At 38.5% G+C, this 26,519-nt stretch overlaps 2 protein-coding genes, 1 long non-coding RNA gene and 1 pseudogene across 3 annotated transcripts; 2 read left to right on the top strand and 2 right to left on the bottom strand.

Annotated features, from left to right (window-relative positions):
- The first annotated feature begins 10,887 nt into the window (after nucleotides 1–10,887).
- On the top strand, nucleotides 10,888–13,625 carry LOC141826436 (uncharacterized). The gene is made up of 7 exons (XM_074713679.1): nucleotides 10,888–10,902; nucleotides 11,648–11,925; nucleotides 12,012–12,138; nucleotides 12,212–12,496; nucleotides 12,571–12,672; nucleotides 12,752–13,340; nucleotides 13,423–13,625. Exons 1-6 carry the CDS (start codon nucleotides 10,888–10,890, stop codon nucleotides 13,199–13,201), a joined length of 1,257 nt encoding a protein of 418 aa, XP_074569780.1. The 3' UTR covers nucleotides 13,202–13,340; nucleotides 13,423–13,625.
- A 1,985-nt stretch (nucleotides 13,626–15,610) lies between these two features.
- LOC141838582 (senescence-specific cysteine protease SAG39-like) lies at nucleotides 15,611–16,763 on the bottom strand. The gene is made up of 2 exons (XM_074726099.1): nucleotides 16,307–16,763; nucleotides 15,611–16,203 (listed from the first exon to the last, which is right to left on the bottom strand). Exons 1-2 carry the CDS (start codon nucleotides 16,761–16,763, stop codon nucleotides 15,611–15,613), a joined length of 1,050 nt encoding a protein of 349 aa, XP_074582200.1.
- Nucleotides 16,764–20,474: 3,711 nt separating this feature from the next.
- LOC141826450 (alanine aminotransferase 2-like) lies at nucleotides 20,475–24,162 on the top strand (annotated as a pseudogene).
- Nucleotides 24,163–25,399: 1,237 nt separating this feature from the next.
- On the bottom strand, nucleotides 25,400–26,158 carry LOC141846412 (uncharacterized). The gene is made up of 3 exons (XR_012603338.1): nucleotides 25,937–26,158; nucleotides 25,736–25,852; nucleotides 25,400–25,628 (listed from the first exon to the last, which is right to left on the bottom strand). It is a non-coding gene; the product is annotated as an uncharacterized LOC141846412 (long non-coding RNA).
- Between the last annotated feature and the right edge of the window lie 361 nt (nucleotides 26,159–26,519).

A 26,519-nucleotide genomic window follows, 5' to 3' on the forward strand; every position in this document is an offset into this window, starting at 1 on the left:
CCTCTAATAAAACGGCGGGGAAACGAAAGGAAGAAATCTAACGCCTTCCATCACACCCCGCGCGCGATGCTGGACCGGAAACAGCACAGGAAAAGGGCCAACCAATCAGGAAGAACACTAATGGCAGACCGACCCTCCCTCGGAATCTCTAGTACTCAGGAAGCTGGCCAGGGCTTTGACAGAGGACAGACGCAAAGCGCGCAATAAAGAAGGCACATGGGTTCCGCCCGAAACGAGAGGCATCCGCCTCACCAATGGCGGTCGCGGGCAGAGCAGCGCAATGCCGCAGAGGTCACAGCAGCTACAGCGCAGTAGCGAACAGGCGAGCACACAGGCTTGGCAGACTGGAAATCAAAATCAGAGTTTTGGAGCATAAAAATCCAATCTTTGGGGATAAACCTCTTCTCTCTCCACTCCATCATAAAGTCCACAACATTACAAAGAAGAAGAGGTCTCAATTCTGAGATTCATGGATATTTAAATAGATTTCTTCAAGAAATTGAGAGGATTGAGCACAATTATATTTTGTGAAAAATATACATGATAAAAATAATTTGTAAAAATCCAAAGTGATTTTCTTTAAAAAAAAAAGTTGATGAACAAAATAAGATAAAGACAAAGGTCAAAGAAAGTCCTGGTACTATAAATTAATGTCATGGAATCTCATTCAATACTTTTCTCCTTAATAATATATTAATGTTTAAACCCTATTATCTACTTAAATTTAATAGAGCAGGTAGAAAATTAAAAAAGCTGCCTTAAGTATTTATAAAAAATACTTTTTAAAAAATACTAAAACATCTCATTTATAATTTAATATCTAAAATATCCCATAATACTTTTTTTTAAGCAGTTTTAATTAAAGTTGCATTATTATTATATCATAAATCCAAGCTAAGGATAATAGTTTCATTCCAGAGGGAAACCATCCAAAGCTGCATGTTGTGGTTGGCAGAAAAGAAAAAATTTAAACAAAAAAACAAAAAAAAATGAAATCACAAGTTGGCAGTGCCCTGCCCCATGTTGCCTGCTGCCATCAAAAGAGAAGTGTAACAAGCTCCAAGAAAGAGACTGATGATGCTTCACACACAGGCACAGCCTGTCCATGAACTATATACATACTTTCCGCTGCCTCGATGAGATGGCAGATTGATGCTTCAATCACCATTTTCCATAGATGGAAGAGTTTTGAAGTTGCCCCAGAAGCATTATTGAGTTGATTATTACGGAATAGATATTATTATAATAAATAAGGATTGAATATTAACTGTTCCGATTAAGAACTACTTCAGGACACGTCACCGAACCTCCTTGCTGTTGGTTAGGAACAGGAACTGATGAGGGGAGAGAGAACAGCTCTACAACCACCGGAGATCTCGTCGGGGTCGATGATGAGCAGCACCAGCTTCCAGGGAAACCTACGATCACGAAGAACGTCAGTAGGAAGGCCAGGGGTGCCCCGGCGCGACCACTCCGACGCTCAAGTTAGGGCAAGAAGGAGGAGGAAGATGAACAGTAGAGCTTGAGCGTAAAGAAGTTGAGGGAGTGAGAGTTCGAGAGAGATACCTGCGGAGCGGAGTGGTCTGTTTATAGAGGGATGAACGTGTGTACCTGTCACGTCATCATTTAAGAAAGGTCTCATCATGATTAATGAGATGGCAGGAATAATCGATTTTACTATCCCATCGCCGGTAAAGTCATCTCCGGTCACTGTCTGGCTGTACAGCGGAGCAAGCCGCAGAGAGATGGCATTAAATATAAGAGGCGTGGGCTTGTCAGAGAATCATGATGAGGTGGGCCAGGGCACAGTGGAAAATGTAGCCAGTGATAAACGTAAGTACAGGCAACATGAGGTGTCGGTTGAAGGGGGAGGATTCGGCGAGATATCGGGTGCAAGGATCCGGCGAGGTGTCGGCTGCATGAGAGGACTCGGCCAGACTCCTGCCGGATGGACGGATCTGGCTAGGCTCCTGCCGGATGAGATGATTCGGCCAGGCTCCTGCCGGATGAGAGGATCCGGCCAGGCTCCTACCGGATGGATGGATCCGGCTAGGCTCCTGTCGAATGGACGGATCCGGCTAGGCTCCTGCCGGATGAGAGGATCCGGGCAGGCTCCTGCCGGATGAGAGGATCCGGCCAGGCTCCTGCCGGATGAGAGGATCCGGCCAGGCTCCTGCCGGATGAGAGGATCCGGCAGATCGGTTAGGCTCCTGCCGGATGAGAGGATCCGGCCAGGCTCCTGCCGGATGAGAGGATCCGGCTAGGCTCCTGCCAGATGAGAGGATCCGATTAGGCTCCGGCCGAATGAGGATTCAGCTAAGGATATGGCCGAAGGAGGATTCGGTGAGGAGTATGGCCGAATGTGAATTCGGCTACGGTTATGGCCGAATGGGAATTCGGCTACGGCTATGGCCGAATGGGAGTTCGGCTACGACTATGGCCGAATGGTTCGGCGAGGGATGCGGGCGAATAGGGATTCGGCTAGGGGTGTGGCCGATTGAAGATTCGGCGGGGGTATGCAGTCGAATGAGGATTCGGCCTCTGCTACAGCCGAATGGGGATTCGGTGATGGGTGTGGCCGAGTGGGGATTCGGCTTCTGCTAAAGCTGAATGGGGATTCGGTGGTGGATGTGCGGCCGAATGAGGAGTCGGCCTCTGCTACAGCTGAATGGGGATTCGGGCGGTGGATGTGGCCGAGTGGGGATTCGGCTTCTGCTAAAGCTGAATGGGGATTCAGCGGTGGATGTGCGGCCGAATGAGGATTCGGCCTCTGCTACAGCTGAATGGGGATTCGGCGGTGGATGTGGCCGAGTGGGGATTCGGCTTCTGCTAAAGCTGAATGGGGATTCGGCGGTGGATGTGGCCGAGTGGGGATTCGGCTAGGGTTGTGGCCGGCTCCTGCCGGATGGAAGGATCCGGTCCGGCTCCTGCCGGATAGGAGGATCCGGTCCGGCTCCTGCCGGATAGGAGGATCCGGCCAAGCTCCTGCCGGTTGAGAGGATCCGGCCAGACTCCTGCCGGTTGAGAGGATCCGGTCCGGCTCCTGCCGGATAGGAGGATCCGGCCAGCTAGTGGGGCCTCCTAATGAAGGAACCAACTTGAGACTCAGGTCTGATCATAGTTATCCCCTTGGTTTATCCCCGGAACATTGACGAAGTCGAAAAAATATCTATCTCATTAGCGGTCAATTATAATTTTTTAATTTACCTCCTCATAAATAGTTGTGAAGACGATCATGTGAGACCTGTGGGATGTCAAAATCTACCTTTTACTAAAAAAGATTCCATAATTCCTTTCATGTGCCCTCCGTGGATATAGTTGAGTTGATATTTAGTTGGTAGATTGTTATAAGAGAACATAGGTTGAATTTTTGAAAAAACAATCACTTGAGGAATAAAATTTTTATTATATGAAAAGGTCGTTTAGTCACTATGATTTACTCCCTTTAAATCATTGTAGAATTGATATTGAGAGATGTTTAAGGTGAGCGTTATCTCTATTTGCGACATAAGAATCCTAGAGTTGCCTCAGGACTATAGTGCAATGGTTAAGTCCTTCAATGGATAATCAAATATTTCAGAATTGAGTCTCAAATGCGACGTCCATGAGAATGTTAATGGTTTGCATGAACCTCTATGATTATTTTTTGATTTATTTTAATAGTTGATGAAAAATTTTATAAAGTCGGATCGATCATCCTTAAAAATAATCGATTATTAGAAATGAATATCCAATACTAATTTTAAAAAATAAAAATAAAAAAAGGTCAAGTTGTCCGAGAACTTCAGTACATGTGAATTTGAAATTAAAAAAAAAGAATATATATATATAATTTATTTATTGGACATTGGACTTTTTTTTCTTATTTGTATTCTAAAATTACTAATTTTAATTAAAACTATTAAATGATTTTAGTCGATTTTATTTTATTTAAAACTAATTCTAGGTATAATAATTTTAGTTGAATTGTTATAAGCAATTTTGATTAAATTTTCTACATTATAATAATTTTAAACAAAATTACTATACGTTATAACCATGTATTTTAAACAAATTTTAAATAATATTATATTAATTTTAAATAAAGTTATTATAACATATAAAAGTTTTAATTAAAATTGACACAACAGTGATAACATAAAACTACCTTCAAGATGAAATAGAACGGGGGTATTATTTTAATATTTAAAAAATTAAAATATCATTAGGATAAAAATGATAATAAGAGAGGCACTTTTTAAATTTTCACTGATATAATAATAATAAATATTTATTTATTTTATTTTTGTCTAAAACAGAGTTTTCTTTTTTGGGTGTTGGTTGGCTCTGGTCGAGTCACGTGTGACTGCGGGGTGAATGATTGCAAGAACAGAGCCCACCGCCCCTGAGAGTTCTTTTCAATTTTCTTTATTCTATTGGCGTTTTGGTGCATGCTTCCAAAAATGATTAACATGCATTGGGTTTTGGAAGTTTGTGAGGTAGCGTAAAGCAATAAGATTCGATTTCATAAAAAAATTTTATCGATTATTAAAATAAATTTTAAAAATATAGATATTTATAGCCCGATGGCATCACCAATAGTTCAAGCATTGAAGACGTCCGAAAGTATCAAAGATTAGATTTGAATCCTCATTGCGACTATTCATTTTATTATTTACCATCACAAAGAGTCCGAGAGATATGTAAGACTAGTCTAGTCTAGTCTAAAGGGAATAATAAATTAAAGGCAAAGACATCGTCAGTGCAAACTTTCTTCGATTCTAAAGTTATTTGGATCTTTAAAAACTCAAAAATTAAAAAAAAACTCTAACCCACTATTCTTAAACTCAGTGCAAACTATTCTTAAATTTACTTTGACTAGTGTCTTTCTCTTCCCTAAAGAACACACTACAAAACAAATGTGCATGTTCCTGATGTTGTTCTTTTGCTAACCTAGAGATGAAAAAAAGGAACAAGCTTAGCTTGTTAGGTTGGTGCATAGATCAGCCACTTAGCTTCGTTGCCACATCGCTTGGCGAGTTCTCGAGGGCATTGAGACATTGGCATGGAGCTATATGGAACCTAACATAGAAGAACTTGTTATTGTTCCTGTTGAGATAAGTTTCAGGACACGTCGTCGGCTTCTCAACACCAAGATAGAATAGGGTCGAAGGAAGGGAGGTCACGAAGCTTGCTATTCTTGCGAAAAGAACAACCGTGAGAAAGAAGGCCAAGGGTGTCCTAGCTCGACTATTCCGATAATTAAGTCAGTAGGTGAAGAAAAAACAGAAGAACCGAAGAACTGAGAAAGAAGAAGAGGTTTTGTGTAGCTAATGTGTGCGTACCTGACCGTGGAGGGAAATCATCCTTATATATCTGAGAAGGACGTTACATCCCATCCTAATTAAGAAAGGTGTCTCATCATCGATAATGATCTTGTCAAAAGGAATGGAATGGTCAGAATAGAAGTCCCATCGTTGACATACCATTGAAGGGTCATATCACACGTGTTTGTCAGAGTAGGGACCATAATTGGTGGCAGGGGTATGTCAGGGGAAATGATGGCTAATAAGGAGGATGACCATTTTGTACGATGGGAAGAGGAACATTTAATGAAGCAAGACATCGAGAGTGAAAGGATGTAGGAATCAAGTCTAAGACGAGTCTGAGTGGGGCGGTGTAATTGAGCTGATTGAGAGAAATCGGATCTTCACAAGGATTCAGCTTGACTCGGATCTAGGAGTCTGTCTCCATGAGAATTCGGCTCGGTTCAGATCTAGGAGTTTGTCTCCATGAGGATTTGGTTCAGCTCGGATCTAGGAGTCTGTCTCCATGAGGATTCGGCTCGGCTCGGATCTAGGAGTCTGTCTCCATGAGGATTCAGTTCGGGCCTGAGAGTCGATCCTCACGAGGAGTCAGTTCGGGCCTAAGAGTTGGTCCTCACGAGGAGTCGACTTGAGCCCTCCGAGTCAAACCAGATTCGAGAATGTGGGAATTCGGAGGTTAAAGTCGCGGAACCAGGATTGACTCAGGTTATCCATTGAGTCGGATGTGGAGAGCCGACATGAGAGTCGGACCCAGTATGTCAAATCTTAAGTCTCCTACTCGGCCTACTCCTCACGGCCATAACAGTTCTTATGTGTGTTCTTATGTGTGTTAGAGGAAGACAAGTTGTTCTCTCATAAGGAGTTTCAGAAAGGACAGTGGTCTTGATCAATCGGTGAGCATAGAAAGTTGTATAAAAATTAGAAATCTTCTATGATCGAACAAGGAAGCTATATGCTAGGCTCCAAGTTGTTGTTGAAAGAGGTGTGAATAGCTCAATTGCTTAATAAGCTCCAAATGAGTCGTGCTAGGATGGTGTTGATCCATGCCTAGCACAAGTTTAGGCACGACCATTTAGTGGCATGCGCAATATTAGTCTGACTAAGGCCTCAAGTTAGAAATTTAAAGATAAAATTATAAAAAAAATACATAATAATTTGAAAAATAAAAATAAAAAAACTTTAATGACCAATGAATAGGAGATTCTATACACTTAGATATAAAAAATAGTAATTTAATTACATGTACATTTGACAATATATTGTATGAACTTCATGCCCTCATCTTGTCCCCGGGGCAATGGTGCAACGGTAGGATATTCGGGTTGTAACTCAGGGACCCGCGGTTCGATCCTCAGCTACGTCCTATTTATAGGAATTTTTCTCCAAATGGGGAACGCAATCAAAGGATGCTGGACATCTGGATTGGCCGCCGTTTGCGCTTCCCGATTTACCCTGTGGTCGGTGGGAAACTTCCGTGGGACCGGACCGACTACTCCCAGAGATGTGGCTACTGGGATTATCATTTTTTTTATGCCCTCATCTTAACAAAGAGTGAGAGGTCAATTAATAGATGCTAGCTTTATGACAAAATTTGATTGTCATGAGAGATTTGATAAAAATAAAATGTTGTATTAAACTCAAGAAAATTTTTAAACTTTATGCTAAATTAATATATTAACCCTAAGCATTTAGAGATGTTGAAAGGTTAATTAAGTAATCTTGTAAGTTGGGTAATAATTTTTCTTATTGTGTTTAGTTGAATTATACATATAATTATATAAAATTTAAATTAATTAATCTTTTTAAAATATAAAAAATATGACATAAAAAAAAGTTGTTTAAAGTTTAAGTTAATTTATTCGGTAAATAGGTTAATTGATGTCGCATTTTATATTAATTTTAAATATATCATTTTAAATTTTATCTCTATTAATCATGTTTTAGAACTTATATGTTATATCAAATTATTAATTTAAGTATGAAGTCTTCTTAGTTTACATGCATGGTTATTGTAACAATTACTTTTTAATATTGTCCTTTCTCTAAAGCTAATGGTAAATGTGGTCTAGATGGTGATGCTAAAGAAAACGAGATTACTTGAGGAAGAGAAGAGTAGGTTAGACATGTTGTTGGGTGTGGATCATATGTATGGAATCTATTAATCCGATAATAATGATGGACTATTAAGGAATTTCAAATGTAAGGTTTATAAGAGATGTGATCCTGCTGGATTAGGGCAAGAAATGAAATCTCATCTTATCTCATCCCAAAGAATCAAGAACCGTGGATGTAACTCCAGTCGAAGATCTCATCCGCTGCATCTTCTGACAAAACACTACAAAAAAATACTGTTTTAGCAACGAAATTTTGCAACAAAAAAAATTCGTTGCAAATATTGCAACTAATTTTGCAACGAAACAAATATTCGTTGCAAATTTGTGTCGAAATTAGCAACGAAAAATAATTCGTTGCCAAAATAGCAACGAAATAATTTCGTCGTAAAATTCGTTGCAAAAATTATTTTCGTTGCAAAATTCGTCGCAATATTTCCAACGAATAAAAAGTTCGTTGCAGATTGGCGACGAAAAAAATTTTTCGTCGCAAAATATAATAAATTAGCGACGAATCAAAAATTCGTCGCCAATCGGCGACGATTATTTTTCGTCGCCAATTGGCGACGAACAAATTCGTCGCCAATCGGCGACGAATCATAGTTCGTCGCCAATTGGCGACGAATTTGTTCGTCGCCAATTGGCGACGAATTAATTCGTCGCCAATTGGCGACGAAAATTAATTCGTCGCCAATTGGCGACGAATTTAGTCGCCAAATGGCGACGAATAATTTAGCGACGAAACTAAGTTCGTCGCGAAATTTGACTATTTTTTACCACCTTCCCGTTCATTATGAACCGCAATATATATCTTAATTTATAACTGATATTTAATGGAATAACACATACACACATGGACAACCTTTTTCTTTTATAATGTCGTACCAGATTTTATTAATAATTTTTTCTGAATAGGTTGGGGTCAGTCGAGTGCTATAATCCAAGGAATGATGTATTGACACATCCTAGCCTATTTTGCTATATAAGAAAGGAAATCTAACTAGTTATATACTGAACGGAATATACGCTATTAGTAAAGGAGATGATAGCCAAGATTCGTTAAAAAATAGTGGAAAATGCATTTTAAACATGATTGGGTAGCTTAGTCGACATTTGGCGACGAATACATTTTCGTCGCCAAATTCGTCGCTATTTGGCGACGAAGTAACATTCGCCAAATTCGTTGCAGATTGGCGACGAAAAAAATTTTCGTTGCCAATTAGCAACGAATTTGGCGACGAAAATCAAATTCGTTGCCAAAATGTCGACAATTTGTAAGATAAATGCCCTCTTCATCGCGAAAATAAATTTTTTTTAGGTTTTTCAATATCTTTCATGTTGTAGGCAGTTCGTTGAAATGAGAATTATATTCATACATGGTTTTAATATTTATTTTAGGCCGATATAGGAAAAGAATGGTTGTATACTAATCTTGGATTCAGATCTCCAAAAGCTTCAATCCTATTTATAGATTATGTTTGTTTATTGTGAAGCTATTTTTTGATATGAATCGATTTCAAGAGATTTCGCGGATGTTTGGATTGAATGATGACCATAAGTCAGAAACTGTTTTGAAGACTTATCATGTTATAATGATAGACGGAGAAATGTATAGTCAAGTTTGCGACAAATTTAGCAACGAAAAACTCATTCGTTGCTGAATTTGCGACGAATTTAGCAACGAAAAACTCATTCGTTGCTGAATTTGCGACGAAATTTAGTTCGTTGCAGATTAGCAACGACTTTAGCAACGAAAATTATATTCGTTGCTAATTTGACTAAAAATTACCCGCCATTTTTTGTGGTCAAAATGAATTCTCTTATATTTTGTAACTATCCCATTATAAAGACATCATAACAATGTTGTCAAATAAATTAAAATATTTTTAAAAAATTGAATAACATTAACAAATTTCGCATTTCAGCTCCTTCTTTCATTTGACAAGATAGTTAAGAAATGGACACCAGATGAATTGTGTTATCTTTTCTTAATCATTTTTCGTAAATAATTAATAAATTAAGTTTCTAACTGGTTGTATACTGAACGATATATACTCTAATGGTAAAGGAGATAATAATCAAGATTTGTCATAAATTGCGTTTGTGGGTTGAATATATATGAAGTGGATGATAGTGAAGATAGCGACGAAAATAAATTCGTTGCCAAATTCGTCGCCAAGTGGCAACGAAAATAAATTCGTTGCCAAATTCGTCGCCAATTGGCAACGAAAATAATTTTCGTCGCAGATCTGCGGCGAACCAGTTCGTCGCAAATCTGACGAAAACCAGTTCGTCGCAAATCTGCGACGAAAATTATTTTCGTTGCAAATCTTTAATCGATCTTAAATAGAGTCGATCGTAATTGGCGACGAAAATAAATTCGTTGCCAAATTCGTCGCCAATTGGCAACGAAAATGATTTTCGTCGCAGATCTGCGACGAAAATCATTTTCGTTGCAAATCTCGATCGACCGATGCTCGATTTCACAGAAGCCACCGTAATCGATCGGTTGATCGAAATGGGCCTAAGAAATCTGCGACGAAAAATTTTCGTTGCAAAAAATTTTCTCGAAATTTTTACCCGGGAGAAAATTTCCCCCAAAAATTTTCAATTGGCGACGAAAAGATTATTTCGTCGCCAATTTGGCGACGAAAAATTTAATTCGTCGCCAATTGGCGACGAAACGTTTAATTCGTCGCCAAATTTGCGACGAATTTGGCGACGAACTGGTTTTCGTCGCCAAATACCCTAACTTAACCATTCCCCCGATCCCCTTTTCTCCTTACTTCGCGATTTTTGCTGCCGAAGCCCTGTCGCCACCTCCCTTGCTGCCCCGCCGCCTCCCTTGCTCAAGCATAGCCGCCTCCCTCTCCTCCCGCTGCCGCCGTCGGTTCCTTGCTGCCGCCGCCTCCTTGCTGCCGCCGCCTCCCTCGCTGCTCCCGCGCTTCACCGTCATCGTTCCTTGCTGCCAACCGCGCTCCTCCTGCCGCCGCCTCCCTTACTGCCTCTTATGCGATTCCTGTATCCTCAGTCTCCTTGCATTTTTTTCTTTAAAGATATAAGAAACCGAGAAAGTTTATTTTATTTTATATTTGCTGCCGCCGTCTCCTTTGCTACCGTCGCCTTCCTTGGTTATTCTTATAAATTTTGTTGCAAATACTCAATTGTAGTTCCTCGACTAATTTCTTTGGCCAGGGTAGCGACACTTTCTGATTTATGCGTGTAGATTAAATTGTTGACCCCTTGTAGATCCTTGCTAATTCAATCCACATTCAACCATATTTGTCAGATTGTTTGAGATTAAGTATTGCTTGGGCTGCTTCTGTGTCTCTTTTGCCGATTGCTTCCTGCAGCCTGAGTTGGCTTGGTGAAATTCTGGTAGCAACTGGTTTAGCTTGTAACAAAGCATGTTGTCAGCTGGAATGTAACCTTTTTGTCCTTGAGGAAAATTGGTTTTACCGTGCGTGTTGATGGTGTATAGCAAGGTATGATTTCCTTTTTGGAACACTTGTGAAATTATGTTAGCCTCTTAACAAACCGTTAAAATGCTATTTACAAAAAATTTTTGCTTGGCATGTTAATTTCGTTTCTTTTACTGCTTAATCAATTTATTTTGATTGTTAATATCCTGCTTCCTATCATAGGTAAATTTTACTATTCTATAAACAGGCAAGCTTTAGTAAGAAATTGATAGGAAAGTATTGATGTCATATTTTGCTTGTATGTACACACACACATACACATCCAATTATTATTTTATATTTCATGAAATTAACTACTAAACTTTGTTTTAGGAAAATGTGGAATGCTTAATTAGGATTTAAATTGATTATACTTTACAGTTTCCAGTACAATATGGAATTTGTAAACAAATGTTTTGTGATTATAAGAGAAAACATTGCACCATAACCTATATATATGAAACTCTAAACATGAGATACATTCTAGATTTATTACCTTTACATAAATTATAGTACTTTGGATTCATGAGCCCAACTACATTCGGAGGGTTAATGAGTCATTTGTATTTCAAAATTTAGAAGCTGGATCTTTTGTTTTGTAAAATTTGACCATTTTAGTAGAATAGTGATTTTTAACTATCCAGGGTTCCTTCTCTTTTCCATGGTGAAAGGCCATTCTATAATGACCATTTGAAGAACCTTTTTATTATTTATTATTCTTTCAGTAAATAAATATTGTGTTTGATTTCTTTTAATATGTTATTTTCAGTGGCGACGCGGTCGACGGAGTTCCAGCGGGCATGCACCCACAGCCCCCACTCCTTCAGGTGGAGATGCCTCTCCTTCAGGTGTAGCTGCCACTCCTTCAGGTGCAGCCCCTTCTCCCCCAGATGCACTCCGAGGCGCCTCTCCTTCTGGTGGAGCCCCCTCTCCACCAGGTGCATACCCCTCTACAGGACCTTCCCATCACCCAGGAGCTGGGGAAGGTCCTTCGACTGTGCAGTCGTGTGCAGATACACGACCGTTCATATCCCCTGTCGGCGATTCGTAAGTATTTTACCTTTAAAATTTTGTCAATAAATATATTGTTTTATAATTATTTAACATCATTTATCTGATATTATATATTTTAGTTTTACTGATCCTGTCAATGTTATTCACGTGATTAATCGAATCGTGAATAACTTATGGCGAGGGGATTCCATGAGTTATACGAGCACTCCAGATTCCACCAGACAGTTGTGGTGGACTGAATTTAAGGTAACCTATATATATTTTCATTCAATTTATTATATATCCTCTAGTTTTATTAAATAATTTGTTTTCATTTCAGCGCTCTTTTACTTGGGATCCGAGTGATGAAGTTGAAATTCGACGCATTTTTAAGAAAAAATGCGGTGATCATATTCGGAATACCCTCAATCACGCCAAAACAAGAGGGAAAAAACCCCCATTCATCACGGATGAAAATTGGGTGCGGATTTCTCAATATTGGGAATCCGAAGACAGTCGCAAGAGGAGCAACCAAAATAAACAAAATCAAGCTTGTAATTCTGGTGCCTTATCTGCGACGTACGCGGGCGGCTCAATCAATATTGATGAGCATACACGTAGATTGGTAAATTCTTCCACCTATTTTATTTTTATTTTATTTCATATTATTATTAATTATTTCTAACAATGTTTTTTTAGGTAAAGGAAATGGGGCGAGATCCTGACTTTATTGATACTTTTACTCGCACTTTTCAAAAGAAAGACAAGACCTGGAGTGGGGACAGAGCAAAAGCTATTAAGGTTTAAATATTTATCTAAATTTTATTATATTTAATTTATCAAATATTTTAATATATTAATAAATATTTTGATAATACAGGATAAATATGATGAGCTCGAGCTAGCACGAGTTTCAACTGCTAGCTCTGAAGGTGATGGATCTGAGCCCTCAGTGGGTAATGATTTGAGTCTATGGCTGGAGGCCACTGGGGGAGACAAAGGTGGTAGAAGGATATTGGGTATGGGTTCTTTGGGGAGAACCTATAGAGCTGCTGGTTCATCTTCTATCACTTCCCCAGCCGTGACATCTCAGATCCACAGTTTGACTGAGGAGGTAACCCAGTTGAAAGGGTTACTTATGCAACGAGATGAAGACATGAGGCAACGAGATAATGAAATGAGACAACGAGAAGAGCAAATGAGACAAAGAGATCGAGAAATTAATAGATTGCGCAGACAACAAGACGTGCTCTTCCGACATCTTCAGTTGTCGTTCCCTCCGGGTGATGATGACGATGACGACGACGACGATGATGGTGGTGGTTCTTAGCTGATTTTTTGTGTATGAAATTTTTATAATTATTATTTTATTTATCATTGTATTACATCTGCAAGTTACTAATTTATCTAATTTTTCTAACCGTGTTTATTTTTTTTACAGTTTTTTTGAAGAGAAGTCAGAAGAAGAGGTAATTTTTGACATAATTAACTTATATATTTTAGTTATAATTTTAAAAATGATACTTTCTCTTTTTTATTTTTCGTATACAGGAGAACAACAGATAGTGACGGAGAAGGAAGTAGAGTCTCCGGAGCACGATGATGGATTTTCTTCTATTTGTTGTTACCTCTCTTCACCCTTTTATTATCTGATGATGTATTAGGATTTATATGACTTGATGTAGCTGTTTGGAGTTTAGTTTTGTATTTGGATTTATGACTTGTTTAGATATTGTTAATATTTGAGATTGATGGTTGTATATGGAGTGTCGTTTCGTTGCAAATTTCGTCGCCGATTGGCGCAACGAATGCTCAATGTGCTTACTGTCGCACGAACCATTTTCCAATGTATGAATTGGTTGTTCTTACAATCTATGTGACTGTGCATTCCGATTAGATTTAGTCTATATGACTAGAGACCTCTTAATAGTCTTTGTGACCATTTGCTTTTGTGGCTTTACTTGGACGAGTGAGAGATGTTGGCAGTTTCGTAACCACCCACCTCCACTCCACGCTTGTCCACGGAGGTCGCTTCCTCTTCCTATTAAAGGGAGAGGAAAGCCCTGCGATCAGGTTGTGGTTCCGTCCAAGTCTAGAAGCCGGAGAGATCAAAGGAGCGAACAAGCAACGCTGTGGATTCGTTCCAGAGGTGTTGCGCCGGAGAAGAGGAAGAACACCAAATCGGATTTGGTTTGTGGAACATAAGGATCTTTCCCTTGGTTTTTCCCTCGGTGATCGTTCCTTCGACGGGAGCAATCCCAACCGAAGTTTTTCCCTACAACAGGTACATGATTCAACATGAGAAATACCACAATAGAACGACAAAATTGTAGTATAGACTAGTCCCAGAACCCAGACAGAGATCTATCTATAAGTTTATACTCTTTTGCAAAAAGATAGATAGAATCCGCCATCCAGCAGCTCCACACGATCAGTTCCACGACCATATGTGAGAAGGTAAATCAAGAAACTGCAGTTGACCACGATGAAAGAAAGTATTGTCTCAACTTATAAATTAAAAAGAGATAATTTATTTTAAATTTAAAAAATTAAAAATTATATTTATTAATTTAGTGAATTATTTTATTAAAATATATAAAAATTTATTTTAAATAAAAAATAAAATTAATGAATTATATTTATTAATTTAATATATTATTTTATTAAAATAATTATTTTATTAAAATATTTATAAATTTATTTTAAATTTTAACAAATAAAATTAATAAATTATATTTATTAATTTAATAAATTATTTTATTAAAATAAAATTAAGGAATTATATTTATTAATTAAATGAATTATTTTATTAAAATAATTATTTTTAATGAATTATTTTATTAAAAATATATAAATTTATATTAAATTTTAAAAAATTATAAATAAATTATATTTATTTATATATATATTATTAATTTATTATCATCATTAATATTATTAATATTAATATTAATAATTTATTTTATTTTATTTTAAAAATAAATTAAATCGAAGATAATATAAAAAAATATTAAATTGATTATATTTTATTCTCTCTAAATAAATAAGTTGAATCAAATAATATTAGATTATATTTGATACTCCATATCACATAATTAAAGTTATGTATGATAACTTGAATCAAATGGACTCTGATTGTTTGATTCAGGTTATAAATAATTCTTAAGTAATGCAGTATTACGGTCGCATCATTAAAATGCCAATAAATGATTTTGAAAGTTAATGATTTTTTTTCATGATTATCTTTCAATTTTAAAATTAAGTTAATTAAAATATATAATGAAATCTAATTAAAATTGAATGAATTAATTTAATAAATTTTAATTAATATAAATTATATTAATTTAATGAAGTATTTTATTAAAATAATTATTTTAATAAATTATTTTATTATATATATATATATATAAATTTATTTTAAAGTTTAAATAATTATAAATAAATTTTATTTATTTATTTTATATATTATTAATTATATTTATTAATTTAATGAATTATTTTATTAAAATAATTATTTTAATAAATTATTTTATTAATATATATATTTTTAAAATTTTAAAAAATTATAAATAAATTATATTTATTTATTTTATATATTATTAATTTATTATAATTATTAATATTATTATATGCACCATACTGGCACACTGAAGAAAGACTATGCACACATGTCTCTCTGGGCACCGTGCTGTAGCCATACATACACATACTAATTGACAACGGCCGTCTTTGCATGACTTCAAGCTGTTGGGTAGGAAGCTCTCATGGCGATGCCACACAGCCCTTCCTTGGCGTCCACGTCCCTTTCCATCCTTATGTAGCCCTGCTCCCCCCAACCGGCCCCCCAAGAGTTCTTCACCAGCCAGTACTTGCTGCCGTCGCTCGCCTCGCCGTAACCCACCGCCGTGACGCCGTGGTCAACATCAGTGCCGCAGTCCCTGGTGAAGATGCCGCCCTCGTAGAACCGGAACTCTGACCCGCTGACGTCTATCGCCACCGACACCGGCTGGTGGGCCACGGCCTTGCGGAGTGCCGCCTCGTCGTCGACCGGCACATCCTCGAACCCACTGATGGTGGCGGCAGAGGGGGAGGATTTTTCCTCGCTGCAGGTCCAGTCGATGCCCTTGTAAGGGTAGTTGACGTCGGTGGCGAGGCCGCCGTTGTTGATGATGAACACGAATGCGTTGTCCATGACGCCGCCGTTGCAGCCGTAGTCCTCGCCATTGACGTCGCAGTCCACCAGCTCCTGCTCGGAGAGGGAGATCAACTGGCCGGAGGTGAGCTGGGTGATGCCCTCCATCGCCGCCACTGCGGAGAACGCCCAGCCACTTTCTGTTTTGTTCGTGCCGTGCAGACTCAGATTCAGTTTGAGCAATAATAATTAACTAAATTGTTCCTCCAAATTATGCACATATATATATATATATATTCATACCACACATCTCTTGATCTTTGACGGGAGTGACTGCTCCTTCGGCCCTCCAGTCGACGCTCGCCGGCGTTGCGGACACGTTCTCGTACCTGAATCCTCCCTTCCCGATCGGTCTCGTGACCGTATTCTTGAAGCCGGTGTGGGAAGCTTTGAACTCCTCGGTGGTCATGTCGGCGAACTGGTTGACGCCCAGCGAGTACTTGTGCTTCCCGGCAGCGTTGAACGAGTCGATGAGCTCGACGTTGGACTTGAAGATGTCGAAGCGGCGCTGCTTCTCCGCGTCGTCACTGTAGACGCGCCCGTGCTGCACCATCCACTGGTCGTACCTCTCCGCCATGGACGTGCTCTCCGGATCACTTTGCTTGTCCCCCCAAGCGGCGCTTGATATCACAGCGAACACGGCCGCCAAGACGAGGAGGCATTGCTTCACGGTGAAGGCGGCCGCCGGAATTCTACCCATTCGCAACGCAGTTAATTGATCAACTAATTGAAGCTTTGTGAGAGAGATTAAGCGATGGGCTTCGACTATTTATAGCTCTGCTCTGTTCCGTTCTGTTGTAGCTGCTGCGTGCCGTGGAGTAATTTAATTGGAAGGCTCCGTAATCGTGAGCGAGATCCGATGATATTACACGTCTCTTCTTGGCGAAGCTCGTACGCAGAGTTCTGTTCGTGGTTTAAGACGTTGGTAATTAGTTAACAATTAATTCAGAGGCATTCATGGAGCATCTAGTGCTATAAATCTTTGCACTAATCTTAAAGCGCTCAAGTTCAGTAAACTCAAATGCTCACTGGTGATCTATGTATAGGTTGGTACTCTTCTACAAAAGATAGAATCTACCCTCCAACGATCCCACACTATCAGTCCTAATGATGGAATTTGTAAATCCTAAACCGCATGAGTTCTATAAACTAAATTAGAACTTCAAATAGGAAATACAAATTTAATGATCTAGTTTCTACGAATAACATGGTTTAATATGTAAAATATAAAATAACGACAAGGAACCTGTTTGTAGGGCCATGTCCTTGTCCTGCAACTCCTTGTGCTTGATCCCTGTGGAAGAAAAACAAAGCGGAAGCTAGAGGGAGGTCTTCCAAGGGATTTAGGGTGACGGCCGTAAAACCTTCGTCAATGGGGAACGAAGGCGATGTCACATGATACCCTAAACCCTCGGGGACCAAACCCTTATATAGAGATCTGAACCGTTATCAGCCCATAGATAATAACGGAACAGATTAACTTATTTTCTATATTTAATCCCTATCCGATAATACCAAAATGGATTAATAAAATAATAATAAATTTAATCCATAATAATATCGGAACGGACTAACGGGTTCTACATATTTTAATCCACATCAATAATCCGAAACCCGATAAACCTTAATTAGATCACTTAAATGGGTTCGGTTCGTATCCGCATATACAAATTACAATTAAGCCCATAATTAAGAAATTAAATCCAACAATCTCCCACTTGGGCTATATGTGATTTGTATTTAATATACGATTATAACTTTAGTTGATATCAAACTTTATGGGTACTAAATACCCCTTAAAACAATCTGGTCCATTAACTTCATTGGTATAGGACTAAAGATGTCATAGCTACTATATATGCCTGTAACTAGCCCTAACAATAATCACAATACCAATGTTGTTAATGACATAGATCAAGATGTGGATATGTAGTATGAAAATTACATGAAATGTGATCTGTACATGTCAATTTTCAATTGGTCCTAATGACCCAAAAGGGTCTGATCATATTTGCAAATACTTTATGCTAAACTGCAATAGCAAATCATGATCCAAACTTTATGATTCCAAAAGGAATCAGTATCATATTTACAAACACCAAATGCTAAACTGCAGTAGTAAATCATGATACTTTATTTCAGAGTGTCAAACAAACATTTAATTACCCATTAATGTTTTGAACTTTAAGTACGTACAATAATCAAAACAAAATGTTTGTCTTTATAGAGCAATAAAATGTACAATAGATTCTACTAGATAAATTCTTCTTCCATAAGAAGAACTCCCATATCCACAACATGCGCATGAAACACCTTAGGCACCAAGCCTTTGGTGAGTGGATCTGCCAACATAGAATCTGTACTGATGTGCTCTATCATCACCTGACGACTCTGAACTCTTTCTTTAACCGCTAAAAACTTGATGTCGATGTGCTTGGACTTCGACGAACTGCGGTTGTTCTTGGCATAAAGTTCTGCGGCTTTATTATCACAGTTAATCTTTAATGGTCTTTCAATACCATCAACAATACGTAGTGCTGTGATGAAATTCCGCAGCCAAATTCCATGATTGGATGCTTCGTAGCATGCTATCAACTCTGCCTCCATAGTAGAAGTGGCTACTAGCGTCTGCTTGACGCTCTTCCAAGATATAGCCCCTCCAGCGAGCATGAAAATATAGCCTGAAGTAGACCTCCTGCTATCTAAGCATCCAGCAAAATCGGAGTCTGAATATCCAATCACCTCAAGATGATCTGACCTCCGATACGTGAGCATATGTCTTTTGGTTCTTTGTAAGTATCGCATCACTCTCTTTATTGCTTTCCAATGTGATGGTCCTGGATTACTTACATATCTGCCTAACATCCCCACTATGAATGCTATATCTGGTCGTGTACATACTTGTGCATACATAAGACTTCCCACAGCCGATGCATAAGGGAGTTGGTCCATCTCTTTTCTTTCAAGTTCAAGTCGTGGACATTGCTGCAGACTGAATCTGTCACCTCTAGACACTGGTGTGTCACCAGGTGCGCAGTTTTGCATGCCATACCTCATAAGCACCTTTTCAATATAGGCTTTCTGTGAAAGTCCAAGAATGCCTCTTGAACGATCACGATAAATCTGTATGCCTAAGACAAATGATGCTTCACCAAGATCTTTCATTTCAAAATTACTGGATAGAAATGACTTGGTTTCATGCAGCAGCCCCTTATTATTGCTTGCAAGCAATATATCATCCACATACAGAACAAGTATAACAAACTTGCTCCCACTGAACTTGACATATATGCACTGATCAACAGGGTTTTCTCTAAAACCAAATGAGATTACCACTTGATCAAATTTTCGGTACCATTGACGGGACGCCTGTTTTAGACCATAGATAGACTTCTTTAATCTGCATACTAGGTGCTTTGAATCTTCAGATTCAAAGTTCTCCGGCTGCACCATATATATTGACTCGTCAATATCTCCATTGAGAAATGCAGTTTTTACGTCCATCTGATGTAGTTCCAAATCAAAATGAGCAACAAGTGCCATGATTACCCTAAGGGAGTCTTTCGTTGACACAGGTGAGAAAGTCTCCTTGTAATCAATATTTTCCTTTTGAGTGAATCCCTTGGCAACAAGACGAGCCTTATACTTTTCGACATTGCCCTTTGAATCCCGCTTGGTTTTAAATATCCACTTACAACCAACGGGTTTCGTACCTTTGGGCAATTCGACAAGTTCCCAAACGTCATTGTCTGCCATAGACTTCAACTCTTCTTGCATGGCGTTAATCCACCTTTCAGGATTAGAACATTGTTTGACTTCTTGGAAAGATACAGGATCACTTTCCAACCCAATGTCAAACTCATGCTCTTGGAGATAAACATAATCACGAGACATCGTGGATCTCCGTTCCCTTGTGGATCGCCTTAAAGGCACTTGTTCTTGAGGTGGTTGAGGTATTTGCTCAGCAATATGCGGTAATACCTCAATTTGAGTGGAGTGATCTTCCAACTGCATTGGAGATGTTACTGCATTGGAGATGTTAAGGGAATATCTTGATTCACTACTCTCTCTGGATGTACAATATCTATAATGTGCGGTATGGTAATCATACCACTACTTATTGCACTAGTAGTGACCATAGGAGGATTGCTTATGCTTTCCTCAAAAATTATTTCCCTAACTTTATCACTCCCACTGTCCTCAATGAATTTGGCGTTTCCCGTTTCGAAGAAGGATCTTTTAGAGGGATCATAAAATTTATACCCTCTAGACTTTTCAGAGTAACCCACAAAATTGCAGCTCACAGTTCTTGAGTCCAGTTTCTTTTCATTAGGCTTGTAAGGCCTAGCCTCAGCTGGACAACCCCAGACGTGTAAATGCCTAATACTAGGCTTTCTCGTCCACATCTCGTATGGGGTTTTGTTTACTGCCTTACTTGGTACTCTGTTAAGTAGGTAAACTGCAGTCTTGAGTGCCTCACCCCACAAAGATTCAGGTAAAGAAGTGAAAGCCATCATACTTCTTACCATATCTTTTAGGGTACGATTGCGTCGCTCCGCTACACCATTCTGACTGGGAGTACCAGGCATGGTATATTGAGGCACAATCCCACACTCTGCAAGGTAATTCGCAAAAGGTCCTGGACATTGTTCACCTGATCCATCATATCGACCGTAATATTCACCTCCACGATCGGATCGGACGGCTTTAATTTTCTTACCTAGTTGATTTTCAACTTCGGCTTTGAAAATTTTGAACATGTCTAAAGATTGCGACTTTTCATGAATGAGGTACAGATAGCCGAATCGAGAGTAGTCGTCTATGAAGCTAATAAAATATGTGTGTCCATTCCAAGATGCCTTAGGGAATGGTCCACAAATGTCTGTATGTATTAGCTCCAAGACATCACTACAACGACTCGCTTTCTTATTTCTTTTGTTAGTTGTCTTTCCCTTAACACACTCAATACAGACACCAAAGTCTGTCATGTCAAGAGAATCGAGAATTCCATGTGACATTAACCTTTCTAGGCGTTGTTTGGATATATGTCCTAAACGCCTATGCCACAAACTGGATGAATTCTCATTAGTCAATTTACGTTTTGTACCGATACTATGCATAATTACATTGTCAACTGTAGGAGTTATGGTGTTTAATCTATAAAGCTTATCAACCAAGGAACCATTGCCAACCAATGTTGAATTATAGAAAATACTAAAAATTCCATTTCCGAATGAACAAGAATAACCTGATTTGTCCAAACAAGAAATTGAAATTAAATTCCGTCGAAAAGACGGTACAATAAATGTATTTTCTAAATTCAAATAAATATTGGTTCCCAAACAAAGCCTAAAAACACCAATCGACTCGACTTTAGCCTTTCTTCCATTTCCCGTATAGATGTATCTTTCACCATCAAGTGGAAGACGGCTCCTAAGACAACCTTGCATAGTGACACTTATATGAGTAGTAGCACCGGTATCTATCCACCAAGTGTCAGCAGGTACAATAGCTAAATTGACTTCTGAACTAACAAAGTTTAAAAGTTCAAAATCTGCAGTTTGATTTCCTTTTCCTTTATTATTGATCCTTTTTCGTTTCTTATTTAGACCTCTAGAACCAGTTAAAGTGGGGATGTTATTAAGATTAGCAGTTATTGATTGCACTGAAATAATAAAAGAAAATAATGTAAGCTCACGATTTAATTTATGCCAAGAACATATATAAATAATAAAATATGCAAATAAAGCATATAAATGGGCTCTTTATGAGATACCAAGTACAACATTGCATTTTACTCTTTGGACTAAAATGCAATTTGTTAGCGGTACTCTCTAAAATAACTCAAACTTTTAATTGGCCACATAATGAGCCTTCCTTTGGGCCGACCCATTATGCGCATAATTCAATACTTTATATGTTATTTATTAAATATAAATGATTTCTTTATGAGATACCAAGTATAACTTACATAACTCAAACTTTAATTTGCCACATAATGAGCCTTCCTTTGGGCCGACATATTATGTGCATAATTCGATACTTTATATGAGTTATTTGTTTATTCATAACTTACATCAACCTTAATCTGCCACGCAATATGTCTTCCATGGGCCGACATATTTTGTGCATAAAAATAAATTTGTTCTATAATTGTAAGTTAATTGAACATATATCTGGCATAAAAGTTTAGCCAATTACATCATACGTCGACACAAAATGCACTAAACCTAGCTAATGTGTCTTCCTTTGGGCCGACACAATAATTCGATTTAGTAACACGTGTGTAGATAGATTCAAGAAAATCCAAAAAAAAAACTTTTACCGAGTGGATAAATCAAAATCTAATCCAACTCGGCCGTCTCTTTTTGGATTTTCATCCGCGAAAGAATAGGAAAAGGAAATATTAAACTTTAAATAATAATAATTTAAATAAATAAGTAAGAATCATTACGTTAAAAATATATATATATATATATATATATATAAAAAGCCTGCGCGTCGTTCCCTGCGCGACTCGTGTTTTGGTTAGGTTCCATATTACCTTGATGAATCGACAGGATGGGGCTTGGAGATTTCAGAGCTTAAGAAACAACTGGAAGATGCCCGATCCAAGGGCATCACAGTTAGGGCACTAATAGTGATAAATCCAGGCGATCCAAGGGCATCACAGCTAGGCAAATATTTTTTCCCCATCAACTCCTGCATAACAGAATCTTTATAAAATTTTGTTCTTCAATTACTGATTTGTTTAATGCTTCCATCATGATTTGTTATTTGATAGGTTTCTTCAAAAAACCTCGAGGGTGGAAAAGATTTAAGGATGGATGTGCTGGTGATGGAGAATCTTCTATTTGGAAGGAACATTAAAAGACTGTGGGATTGACGATTCTTGACTAAAATTATCTTTATTATCTTTATTTTGCACCATAAAAGGACTACATGACTTGTTGTCATGACATTCTTGACTAAGATGCTTTGTCTTCTTTTCCCGAGTTATTTATACAAACCTACTAAAAGGACTTAATACTCTCATCTTTTAAGCTACCATGAGAAGATTTTTCTTGCATGTTATGTTATTTTCTGGATCTATGGTACTTTTCAGGTTCTTGCAGAAGAAAATCAAAAGGACATAGTTGACTTTTGCAAGAACGAAGGATTAGTTCTTCTAGCAGATGAGGTGTGGCGAGTACCTAATATCTTTTGAATTACTCATGTATTATGATTAGTGTTTTGGCTTCAAAAGGTTGAACAAATGTCTGAAAAGGAGGAAGGAGGCTTATTGATATTAATTCCTCTGGTTTATTGATTCTGAATACTAATCCAGAGTGCCAAAATGCTGCAGGTGTATCAAGAAAACATATATGTCGATGACAAGAAATTCAACTCTTTCAAGAAAATTGCTAGATCCATGGGGTACGATGATGCACACCTTCCTTTAGTGTCATTTCAGTCAGTTTCTAAAGGTGCGTGGCATTCCGTATAAAAAATCTCTATTCAACTTCCAAGCTAACATTCTTTACCATTTGCTGTTTCTTCGTCAGGTTACTATGGAGAATGTGGAAAGTGAGGAGGATACATGGAGGTAACTGGTTTCAATGCCGAGGTGAGAGAACAAATTTACAAGGTGGCATCTGTAAATCTCTGCTCTAATATCTCTGGCCAGATTCTCGCTAGTCTTGTTATGAACCCTCCGAAGGTGAACCATTCTGTTCAATTTTACATTTCCAAGACTTGCTATGTTTCTCTTTGGAGTGTTGGTAGCCTGAGACGTATATTTTCTTTTATCCATCTCGAAAAGGTCCCTGGAACATATTATATAAGGTGCACAATCCTGCCACAAGAAGATAAGATCCCAGACATCATCTCCAGACTGAGTGCATTTCATGGAGGAGTTCTGCGATTGAGCCGCGACCATTGCCACTACTGCGACAGTCGGCCGTCTTCAAGCTCTGATTTTCGACGAACTGTTCAGTTTTATCATCATCTTGTTGAAATAAAACTCATCGTCCATTCATGTATTCCCTTCATTGGATGGCAATAGTATGTTATTTAAGTTTTTTTTTTGTTTCAGAAAATGCAATAAAAGAAAGATTGTGAGAGAGATTTGTGGATATTATACTGGATCCAACAATTAGTTCTGTGGTATCGTTGAATTCTGAAATGGAATTGATATTATATAAAATAGTTTATACAAACAACAATTAAATCTTATCTTGTCAAGTGAGATCCGTTATATAATCCTCTCATATTGTCTAATTGAGACATATATTAGACATCTAAATATACATTCATATCATCTTAAATGGGTTTTTTAGAGTTTCCTTTCAATAGGTATAATTTTAATCCGGCTAATCTTTAAAGTGACTGATTCATTCTTACAAAAGTTCTGCAAAAGCACTATCGATTCAATGTCCAACAATCAATCTTTTAGATTTTTCATCTTATTGGAGAAAAATGTCCTACAATGTGTTGTAGTTGAAATTCGAACTATGAATATTTAAGTAAACCACTAAGCACTTTTAGCTATACCACTACTCGAGGGCCGTTAGTCATCTATGTGTGGATCATTTTACAATCATCAACAAGGTGCAACAATAATGCAACTCAATGCAAATTGCTACTTTCAGGATCAAATTATAAGTATATATTTATGAAATCACATAGGTTTTTTTACAAATCTGTCTCTGTATCACTGTTTTTCGAGCTCAATCAAACTACAAGCCATGCCAAAGTTTCAGGCACAGAAAATTTGCAAAAGTTAAATCCAATCAAAATCCTACACTAGAAAAAACAACAGAGAAAACACTGCTATGCAAATTTGTTTAGCTCTGCACTAGGCTTTCATCGTTGCACTCTGTGATTTTTCTTCGCATGCCTCAGACTTTGAATTGTTAGGGGCAGCCACAGGAGGTGACCATTGATCTGGCACTCTGCGTTTTTTGTATTGTTTCGGCGAGATTACACTTGGAGATACATTCTTCAGGCCACCTAGTATTCCTGAAGCTTTAACCCAAGTCTCTAGATGCTTATCCCATGTATACTGCCTCATAAAGTCGATGATGCCAAGAACCAGTTCATGGTTTTCTTCGTCAACACCGACAAGCAAAGAGTAATCCATAACATCAACAAACTGAAATACCATTACCGGTTGATTGTTAGACGTATATCACTATATTCATCAAGCTAGAAAGCAATGTCGAAGTCAAATTGTTTACCAAAAATTCATATCAAGGACTAGTTAAGCAAATGAACTTTGATACTCAAGTCTAAAGAGACAGATTCTTGTGCTTACTGCCAAAAAAATGCTGTGTCATTCCAAACAGCTCTCTCTAGCAACCTCTTGGGTTTGTTCCCCACAAAAATTGGAGAGGTTGGCGTCGACTCAATCAAATTTTGGTTGAGCAGTACTTTGTTAGTTCCACTCGAGTCAGCATTGTAGCGCGATCTTTAGGATCGCAAGAAGGTTATACAGTCTTTTAATGTTCCTTCCAAATAGAAGATTCTCCATCACCAGCACATCCATCCTTAAATCTTTTCCACCCTCGAGGTTTTTCGAAGAAACCTATCAAATAACAAATCATGATGGAAGCATTAAACAAATCAGTAATTGAAGAACAAAATTTTATAAAGATTCTGTTATGCAGGAGTTGATGGGGAAAAAATATTTGCCTAGCTGTGATGCCCTTGGATCGCCTGGATTTATCACTATTAGTGCCCTAACTGTGATGCCCTTGGATCGGGCATCTTCCAGTTGTTTCTTAAGCTCTGAAATCTCCAAGCCCCATCCTGTCGATTCATCAAGGTAATATGGAACCTAACCAAAACAGTCATGTCATCAAGGGATAGAAGGCAGCCGTAAGCCTTGCCCACCTATACTGCGCGACGATGGCGGAGATCACGGGGATGAAGAAGGCGGCGACGGAAGCGATGGCGGGCTCGGCGATGGAGGGTCGACAACGGACGCGACGGCGAGCAGAGCGACGGCGAGCAGGGCGATGGCGGGCCGAACGCAGCGACGCCGGAGCAACGGGCGAGAGGAGGGGGCCGAAGGCAGTGACGGCGGGCGCGATGGCGAGAGGATCGACGGGGCGAGAAGGGGTCCGGGCCGAACGCAGCAACACGAGGATTTAGGGCAACGCGATTTTGGGAGATGGCGGGATTTTGTTTTGTTGCCACGAGCGCGCGGAGGCGGTTCCCAGCCACGTTGGCATCTCTCCACGTCGGCGTCGCTCACGAGTCGCGCAGGGAACGACGCGCAGGCTAACAATTCTCTATATGTATATATATATATATATATATATCGAAGAAGGACCAACATCGGACGGCACGGCGAGGGCGGGGCGCTGGCAGTGGCGGTGAATCGGCGATGTCGCTCACGGGCACGCAGAAATTTGTCGCGTAGGATACCATTTATATATATATATATATATATATATATATATATATATAGAGG

This window comes from Curcuma longa, chromosome 1 (genome assembly GCF_044706935.1).
Source record: "Curcuma longa cultivar G26 ecotype Majalengka, Jawa Barat chromosome 1, ITB_CL_G26_1.1, whole genome shotgun sequence".
Taxonomy (NCBI): domain Eukaryota; kingdom Viridiplantae; phylum Streptophyta; class Magnoliopsida; order Zingiberales; family Zingiberaceae; genus Curcuma; species Curcuma longa.

Bases quoted from the DNA above. Each gene is read 5' to 3' on its own strand.
- LOC141826436 (XM_074713679.1), top strand. The intron at 12,497-12,570 runs GTAAATTCTTCC...ATGTTTTTTTAG, and splicing joins ATGAGCATACACGTAGATTG to GTAAAGGAAATGGGGCGAGA. The intron at 12,673-12,751 runs GTTTAAATATTT...TTGATAATACAG, and splicing joins ACAGAGCAAAAGCTATTAAG to GATAAATATGATGAGCTCGA.
- LOC141838582 (XM_074726099.1), bottom strand. From the start codon at position 16,763: ATGGGTAGAATTCCGGCGGCCGCCTTCACCGTGAAGCAATGCCTCCTC. The intron at 16,204-16,306 runs GTATGAATATAT...CGAACAAAACAG, and splicing joins CAAAGATCAAGAGATGTGTG to AAAGTGGCTGGGCGTTCTCC.